The sequence below is a fragment of the Octodon degus genome, unplaced genomic scaffold (assembly GCF_000260255.1).
Source record: "Octodon degus isolate 3935 unplaced genomic scaffold, OctDeg1.0 scaffold00322, whole genome shotgun sequence".
In the NCBI taxonomy this organism is placed as follows: domain Eukaryota; kingdom Metazoa; phylum Chordata; class Mammalia; order Rodentia; family Octodontidae; genus Octodon; species Octodon degus.
The window spans coordinates 905,573-914,791 of NW_004524898.1; the positions used below are offsets into that span (position 1 = coordinate 905,573).

General features: G+C 46.8%; 1 protein-coding gene across 1 annotated transcript in view; it reads left to right on the forward strand.

Moving 5' to 3' along the window:
- Znf274 (zinc finger protein 274) overlaps positions 1-8,330 on the forward strand; it is a 28,566-nt gene extending 20,236 nt beyond the window's left edge. Inside the window, exons 5-8 of the mRNA XM_023708008.1 lie at positions 2,542-3,030; positions 5,460-5,560; positions 6,431-6,557; positions 6,857-8,330. Coding sequence (XP_023563776.1) covers positions 2,542-3,030; positions 5,460-5,560; positions 6,431-6,557; positions 6,857-8,004 — 1,865 coding nt within the window. The 3' untranslated portion in view covers positions 8,005-8,330. The remainder of the gene's footprint in view (positions 1-2,541; positions 3,031-5,459; positions 5,561-6,430; positions 6,558-6,856) is intronic.
- Positions 8,331-9,219: the final 889 nt, after the last annotated feature.

The window sequence follows — 9,219 nt, forward strand, 5'->3', positions numbered from 1 at the left end:
AAAAAAAAAAAAAAACTAATGTGATAGTTGGTAGATTAGATACATGAAGTATATTTTAACTAATGAAGTTGTATATTGCTCAGGGTCATATAACAAAAGGTTTTTTGTATATTCAAATAACACATTCATAACATTTGATATTTTTAGCTACTAGAAATAATGCTTTCATGAACATTTTTTTTTCTTTTTTAAGCATTGGCACCAAATGAATGCACTCTCTGAGCTTTATGCATCTCTTTTTTTTAATTTTAATTTTATTGAGAAACAAATATGAATGAGACAGTTTCAAAGCTGATTAATAGTACAGTTTTGATAATCAGTACATTGTACATTGTTATCTTCTTAGTGGTTGTCCATAGTACAAGAAGCAGACAAAATATCCTGTCCAAACACTATTAGTACACCTTTTTCTCATTGAAAGTAGCTGTATAGCTGTCCTATTTTGTGTATATAAATACAAAATGATCTTTCCTTTGTATCACCTTTTTTTGTTTAGTCCTGTCAGAGGTGGGTATTCTATTGGCATCTAAATACTATAGGTGTTTGAATTCAGCAAAACAATCCAACACTGTCCAGCAGTCTATAATATTAGTGGGTTATCTTCAGAAGTTATTGACTTGAGCCTTTTACAGGTCATTGTATTAATATGGCTTTACTTTATATACCTCATTTTTATACTTTCCTGCTGGATGGTTAAGACTAAGATAAAGCAAGACCTATATAACAAGAAATGTAACTTTTGTATCTGATAAGGTCAGTCACGTACCCTCAGGATTTATCCTGTAGCCCTGTAGATCCTTTGTCAGTGTCAGCCATGAGGATGAGTCACTGTCATTGCTTGACCAATTTGCTGTCTGTGAAAGCCTGAAAGAATGTTTTCTCTCCATGTGACTCTCCCCAGGCACACTATACATCATCGATCACATTCCTCTGTGGCTCCATAATCTCCTTGATCAGAAAATTTGGAGCACAACTGAGTTACATGATGTTACAGTACAGGTTCTCCTATGTCCCGAGTTTTCACTGACCTTGAGAGGCCAGGGCCAAAATGTTGGCTGACCTTGCAGCCCTTCCTTTTCTCCAGTTTTGATCTGCTAACTTAGGTTGTTAACCCTCCAGAAGAGAAGCTTATTATTAACCTGCAACATGCAGTTCGGTTTACCCTATCTGTCAAAATATCAAACATCTTTGGCTTATCATGGAACAGGTATTTTCCATCAAGTATTGATATGTTGAACTTTAAGTCCTTATAGAATATGAAGGAAAAATAATTTTTAAAAACTAGAAATAAGCATTGACATATTTTTACAAAGAAATTTGGAAAGCTAACTATATACAGAATTGTAATAGGACAGACCTGTGGCATTTTTTTTTCTTATTCTTTTTTTTCATTTATTACCCTTTTTTAAAGGAAAAAAACCTTTACTTGAGAGATAGTATGGCAATAATTGGTATGTCATGACAACAAGTACATATTTAGAAGACTAGGATGGCAGGCACTCCAAGCGTGACCCCTCTATTACACATTACCATCCTCAGTGCAGCCGCCTGGCTCACCAGCATATACAGTTGGTCAGGGTGAGAGTCTCACCAGCCAACCACTAGTCTCAAAAACCTGCTGATGTCCCCCAGGATCACAGCCTCACCCATCTTGTGCATACAAGTGCAAGGTTTTGCCCCTGTCATGTTTCCCAGCTTTTTTCCTTGCCCACTCCTCATTGTCCAATCCTCAAGTTCTCGCTTTCCTTTTATTTGTATTGTGCCTTTCTATATGTAATTCCTCTTTTGAGTTCTTATACTAGGAAGACAATACGATATTTACACATGTGGGTCTAGTTTATTTCACTTATATCTTCAAGTGGCATCCACTTAAATATGAAGGCTTCGAGTTTATCATTCTTTATAGCTGAGTAATACTCCATTGTATAAAAATACCACATCTTTTTCAACCATTCCACATGTGACAGGCATCTTGGTGGTTTCCAAGATCTGGCTGTCACAAATTGTGCTGCTATAAGCATAGGTACGCATATATCACTATGATATGACGCTTTGAGTTCCTCCAGGAAAATTCCCAGTAGGGGGATAGCAGGCTTGAATGGGATTTCCAGTCCTAGTTGTTTAAGGAGTTTACACAATGACTTCCATAATGGTTGTACCAGTCTACACTCCCACCAGCAGTGGAGAAGGGTTCCCTTTTCCCCACAGCCTCTCCAACATTTGTTGTTGGTGGATTTCTTTATGATAGCCATTCTTTCTGGGATGAACATTTTGGTATAAGGTCTAGATATATATAGATATAAGTGGGGGGAGTTTCTGGGTTGCTGGTTGCTTGGTTGGTTGTTTTAAATGCTGGGTATTGAACCCAGGGCCTCGTATGTTAGGAAAGTGCTCTACCACTGAACTAGTATACCAGCCCCACCATGTATCTTTGATATTAACCATTCTGGTGGGTGTTGTTTCAGTTGTGGCTTTTCGGTGCGTAATAACCTTTTCTTGTGTTTGTGAGACATTTTGTCTTCCTCTGCTTTTCACTTACAGAATGTCCTGGTACTCAGTCTCCACTGGGCTCTCAGTTGAGTCCTCTTTCTCCTGAGAATTCCTTAATAAACATCAAAGTTGTTGAGGTCCTCACCCTGAACCAGGAGGTGGCTGGTCCCCGGAATGCCCAGATTCAGGCCCTTTATGCAGAAGACAAGGGCCTGAGCACAGACACCATGAGGGAGCCAGGCCAGCAGCTGGGAAAGCATCCAGCAGCCCCTGAAGTTGCTCGCCAAAGGTTCCGGCAGTTCCATTATGAGGAGGCCACGGGTGCTTCGGAGGCTGTCAAACAGCTCCGTGAGTTGTGCCACCAGTGGCTGCGGCCTGAGGTGCACTCCAAGGAGCAGATTCTTGAGTTGCTGGTGCTGGAACAGTTTCTGGGTGCATTGCCTGGGAAGTACAAAGCGTGGGTAAAGGCACGGCACCCTCAGGACTGCCAGGCGGCCATAGCCTTGGTAGAGGATGTGACATCAATGACCAAGGAAGGTGGTGAGTACAGAGGGATGGTGGGGTCAAGGATATCTTTGAAGAGGGTGCTAGAGAGGAGAGGAAGAACTGTTACTACTGCACAGACAAATGGTGCCTGGTCTCGTGTGTGTTACCCGAAGTAACTGAGTGATGATGCTGTACGCTGTTCTTTAACAAACTTTCCACATGCTTCCAGCGGAAGCTCCTGGATATAGCTCTTTCCTGTAATCCCTTTTGAGAGCCAGGCTGCCCATAGCCATCCACCTCTCCAAAAGGACTGTGGATGAAGTAGTGAGCAAGGCAGAGTTACTGAGCCTGAGGCCCCATAGGAAAAATGGAGCTGTGACATTTATGCATGTGGCATTCCTGGGTGTGGAACAGGCCAGTGGTACTGGCAGGACTTATGGAGGCCAACACCTGTGTGAACTAAAGCTTGGCCAGATGAAGAAGTGAGGGGAAGGATGTGCCAAGCAGAGGTAGTATCGCCTATGAGGTCCCAAGATGGAAGTGATCAGGATACAATAGGCATTTGTCAGGGAAACATTGGGTAGCTCTATGGTAGAAGGAATAGGATGGGATGCTATTAGGGTTCCAGTGGGCTTGTTTTTATTCTTTAAAAATTAGACGATACTTGCATCATTGCCCAGCATGAGAGTGATTCTCCTGTGCCAGCCTCATTAGTAGCTGAAACTGCAGCACACACTAGTATACCAACTTGTAGGGATTTGCACGTTGCCTTATAACATTGGACAGTGTTATGCTGTGGCAGTGGGTATGTCCCTGAGTTGTGTGAGCAGCCCTGATGTGATGTGAGCTTTGGTCTCCTGGCTGTAGCATGTGCGAGTGGTAGACTGCGGATGGGGCAAGGTTAGAAAGCCATTGGTCACCCCAGAACCAGAGGTGTGCTCACCATGGGGGCTGATGGTTTTACAAGGATAATGGTGGGAGGAGAAAGAGCACCAGGTGAGACTGTGATTTGCTTCTTCCATCGGGCTGAATTTTAGGAACATCAATGTTCTTTCGTTGGTCACTTTTATTTTCCATGTGCCCAGGTGCCTAGACATTTCTGGAGTGAGAACATAGTTAACTAGTTAACATTTGTGCCTGCAGAGGAAGGAGAAAGCAGGCAAGCAGGAACAGGGACTATCCATTTCAGATGTACTAACTATTGTCTAGGCAGAGTCATTGCCCCAAAGCTGCCCATGTCTGAGAACTGGGATCAATAGAGCATGTTACATCACGTGGCCACAGGCACTTCATGGAGTCATGGAAGGAGATAGAATGACAACAGCTGGGCAGGGTGGCACGTGCCTGTCATCCCACCACTTGAGAGGCTCAGGCAGGAGGATTGCTACAAGTTTGGGTCCATACTAGACTATATAATGAATTCAAGGCTGGCAAGATGTGTTTTTTTGATTGAACTCAGGCCCTTGCACCTGCCAGGGAAGCGCTTATTCCACTGAGCCATCTTCCCAGCCCTAAGGCTGGCCAAAGGTCTGTCTCAAAAAAGGCAAGAGCAGTGGTGATACAGGGGAGGCCCCATGAACCAGGATTTAGGAGCAGCCTAGAGAAGCTGAAAAGGCAAGGAATAAATTTTCCCCTTGACCCTCCTCACAGGCCACAGTCCTGTACCTCCAGGTTCATGTCCTCTGATCTCTAGCAGGTTAAGGTGATTTGTGTTCATGTGAGCCACTAAATTGATGGCAACTTGTTATAGCCCCAACAATGTAACTGAAACAGATGTTAAGAGAGACAATTTTAGAGTTCCTGAGATCAGTTGTCCTGTGTTTAACACCTCAAAGATGAATAGAGTTCTTTAGTTTACAGAGAAAGATAGGAAGAAGCCTCCAGAGGGCTCTAAAAGTATTGTATGTTTACTAAGTGTGTTAGTTGGGACTTGGTATGAGTGCCATAAAATCTTACATAGAGTGGCTCTAAGGAGACAAAAATGGTCAAGTTCCAGGAGGAGGAGAGACTGGTGGGCAGCCAGTCACATCATATGCCCCATTGACAGCAGGTAGAAGTCCATGAGACTACCTGGCGACACACGAAGACCAAATGTGAAGGAATGGGGTTGGGGGCTTGGCAGGGCAGGTGTTTCCTAAGGTAGAAGACACTGAGATGAATGCACCAGTGGCCAAGACCATCTTCTATGAGGTGTCAGAAGAGATGGGGGACAAGCAGGGGGATCCACCAGACCAGGTCAGGAGCCCAAACCCATGAGGAATGAGGGCTGTCCCTGAGAAAAATCAGGCCCCAAGACAGTCCCAGGAGTGTGCAGAGACAAAAGAGGGTCTTGGCAGTAGTGAGACTGACCTGTGAGCCTCCCAGCAGTTAGACTTTGGTCACAACCTGTGAGAAGCAGGGCTAGAGGGCAGAGAGTATGGAAACCCAGGGCATGCTACCTGAAGCCCTGTGCACCCCAACCCTGTGTGTGGTGTTTCTTCCAGCCCTGCCTGCCCGGGTGTCTGCCTGCTTTCCCAAGGCCACCGTTCAGCAGCAGAGGAAAGAGAAAGATACAGCAGTCTTGCCAGTGGCAGTGCTACCAGAGGTGAGTGGGCCCTCGCCCTCTTGCTCTAGCACAGTATCCCAACAGTGGGTCCCTACTGTCTGACTTTTCAAGGCCTATTACAGGCTGGGCTGCTCTAAAGCAACCCACAAGCTTAGAACAGCACTGCCTGTGCCCAGAGACATCCATGAAGACCAGGACAGGCCACCATACCTTGGAGTGGAGAGAATCCATTATAGGACTGGGACAGACATAGAAGAGGAGCTGGATGTGAAGGAAGGATAGCTCTGCTGCTGCAGAAAGGACTCAGGGTTTCTGTGTGAGCCAGACAGTTTGAGATTCCTCTCCCACGGCTGGGATATGGGCCCAGCAGGACTGGTACTGTTCGGTCATTCATTAGAATGGTGCTGGATACAGCATTGCTTACATCTGTTCACGTTGTAAGTGGCTTACACTAGCTCAGGAATTTGAGTGAATTCATTGACTTACATGTAATGAGGGATAGGGTCAGGCTGCCAGCAAGGCTGCATCTAGGTGCCCCGGGTAATAGGAAGAATCTGTGACCAACCAGTCTTGTGGCTTGTCCCTTTCCTTTTCAGGCAGGCTCTTCTCCATCTGGGCAGAATGCACCCCAGAGCCAGGCAAGGGGGTGGAGAGTCCTGGTCAGCTGCCCAGAAAGTACTTCTGGTGGCACAGACTGTCCATGAAGCCAGAGGCTTTGTCCACCACTCGGGGAGGGCAGCACCCACTGGGATGTTGTGGATAAACACAGGCTGCACTTGTAGTTCTGCCTCCAGCCTGATGGGGCTCTGGTCATGCAAAGAGTCCTGGTGCACTCATGGGCCCAGTCACTATTGCATACAAACCCCCAGGGTGGCAGAGGCCCGGGTAAACACATGTGTACCATTACAGGAGCCAGTGACCTTCCAGGACGTATCTGTGGACTTCACCCAGGAGGAGTGGGGCCTGCTGGGCCCGCTGCAGAAGACTCAGTACCACGATGTTATGCTGGAGACCCTGGGAAACCTGGTCTCCGTGGGTAAGGCTGCACTGCCTCCTCTGGGACTGGCTGCACACTCAGGGTCCCTTGTTCTATCCAGGGCCTTTAACTGGAACCATGGGCCTGCAGGGTAGAAGCGTGGGAGGATAGAACTATCCTCCCATCCTGGGGGCAACAGCGTCTCAAGGCACTTCTGCCGCTGACCATCTCTTGGTTATAGAATTGAACCTTCCCCTCTTGGCTGCTTCTCAACTTTTTACAGTTGCTCCCCAGTTTGAATGACTGTGGATCCCATCCTGGCACCATCTCTGCACTGTACACCTTCTGGTTTCTTTCAGGGTGGGAGACTGCAGTTGAAAACAAAGAGTTAATTCCTGATTCCAATGTTCCTGCTGAAGAACCCATTTATGACCCAGAAATGAATGAATTGTCTAGGGAAGACAAGCAGCCCTCTGCCTTGGAAGATCCTGTGCAAGGTGACATCACAGAAGTCATGCATGCAGCATTTCAAGAAGAGGAGCTGGCTCAGGATAAAGCCATGCCCCGGAAGCACCTCACCGAGAACCCCAAGTCCCAAGCAGACCCTGGTCTCCACACAATTAGAACTTCACCCCAGAAAATTCCTCTTAGGAACTGTTTGCGTAAACCACTCTCACAGTGTAAAGATGTGATCCAGAGTTCACATGTGAAAGATTACCAGAAGGGCTGTGAGTCAGACAAAGCCAAGGACAGCAGTGGTGGCGTGACCCAGCGTTCACTTGTGAAGGCCCAGCAGAAGGGCTGTGAGCAGGGCAAAGCTGGGGAGAGCAGTGGTCATGTGACCCTCCATTCACAAGTGAAACTTGTCCAGAGGGGCTGTGAGCTAGGAAGAGTCAGGGAGAGCCGCAGTCATGTGCAGCATTCACATGTGAAGGCTCACCAGAAGCCCCATAAGCAGATCAAAGCTGAAGAGAGCAGTGGTGGCAAGAAAATCATCAGCCCACGGGTTCAGCAGGTCATGTTTATAAAAATCCATAGTGGGAGCCAAATTTGCCGATGCAGTGCATGTGGGAAGTTGTTCCGAAACCCAAGGTACTTTTCAGTACATAAAAAAATCCACACAGGAGAAAAGCCATATGTTTGTCAGGACTGTGGGAAGGCTTTCGTGCAGAGCTCCTCCCTCACGCAGCACCAAAGGGTGCATAGTGGTGAGAGGCCCTTTAAGTGCCAGGAGTGTGGCAGGACCTTCAATGACCGCTCAGCTGTTACCCAGCACCTGCGCACCCACACAGGAGCCAAGCCCTATGCCTGCCAGGACTGTGGTAAGGCTTTCCGCCAGAGCTCCCACCTCACCCGGCACCAGAGGACACACACTGGAGAGCGTCCCTATGTGTGCTGCAAGTGTGGGAAGGCCTTCACCCAGAGCTCCCACCTCATTGGCCACCAGAACACACATGGCAGGAAGAAGCTCAAGAAGAAGCACAAGCAGCCACCTCCTGTCTCCTAGCCCCATACCAGTGGGAACATCTGTCCCACCCCATCCTCTGTGATTCCCCTGCCTGAAGAGGATGTGTGACAGAAGCCAACAAGGACATCCTGTGATCAAGACACCAGCACAGTGTGCTCAGCACATGATGAGTAAATAGATAAACTGGGAGACTTGCTAATCAGTACACATACTGGAAAGAAAAGATTTAATTTTTATTGAAAGTGCAATTAGTGAAACTGAAGATGCTTACAAATTTTAAAAATCAGGTATCAAATCTGCACTAATATATCTGTAATAAAATATTTATGTCAGCAAAGTCCAAGAGAATATGGATAAATAAACTATATTTTTGTTTAGAACTTGTTTCTTTCCTAAACAATGGTTTGATACTTAAAATAAGCAACATTTGAACGTGAGGTGTGAGGAAGTCCTGGCAGATCTGCACACAACTGAAGCACATTGCCCCAGAGTTCCAGGTAAGTCCAGACGGGGTCATTCCCTTGCTGAGGAATCATCCGGAGGACCAGAACCCCTGCGCAGGGGACCCTCCTGGAAAGTGAAGTAACAGTGCAGGCAGGCTGTACTGGGGTGTGTATTTGATCCCTACCTCTGCGCAGATGCACAGTGAGAGTCTGTGAGTTGCACAGCCTGTAGCATGGAGAGCACTCCACCCAAGATACTTACTGTTGCTCTTCACAGCTCCAAGCGACACTGAAAAACATTAGGGCATGTGATTAACATGCACAAGGCCCTGGGTGGGTGTGTTCCTACTCCCTCAAAGTAAAAGTATTCTATAGGTATGGTGGGCACATGGAGTGTAACTGGCAATTTAGCGAGACTGTCTCAAAAGTGTAAAAAATGAGTGGAAAAATTCAGTAGACGTGTGCTGCTCGCCATGAGCTCCTCACCATGAGCTCGTGCATTTCAAGCAAGTGTACGCAGGTCCTCCGTGGTGAGCGTGCTTAACCCTTTTCTCTGAAGACATGAATAGGTTTTGAAGACAGGACTTGATGATGGTAGGTGCTGGAAGCCAGGTGCAAAGAGGACACCTGCAGCCCTTAGTGCTTTTCATTTGTCAGGCCCACACGGGACATGACTGCTACAAGGTACTAAGTGATTCCGGCAACCTGGATTGAGTGCTTTTTCAAGACATCCACAACTGGCCCAGCAATGTGTAGCCAGGAGGGGTGCCTCCTGAATACCACATCCTCCCCTCACCACTCTGAACCAAGG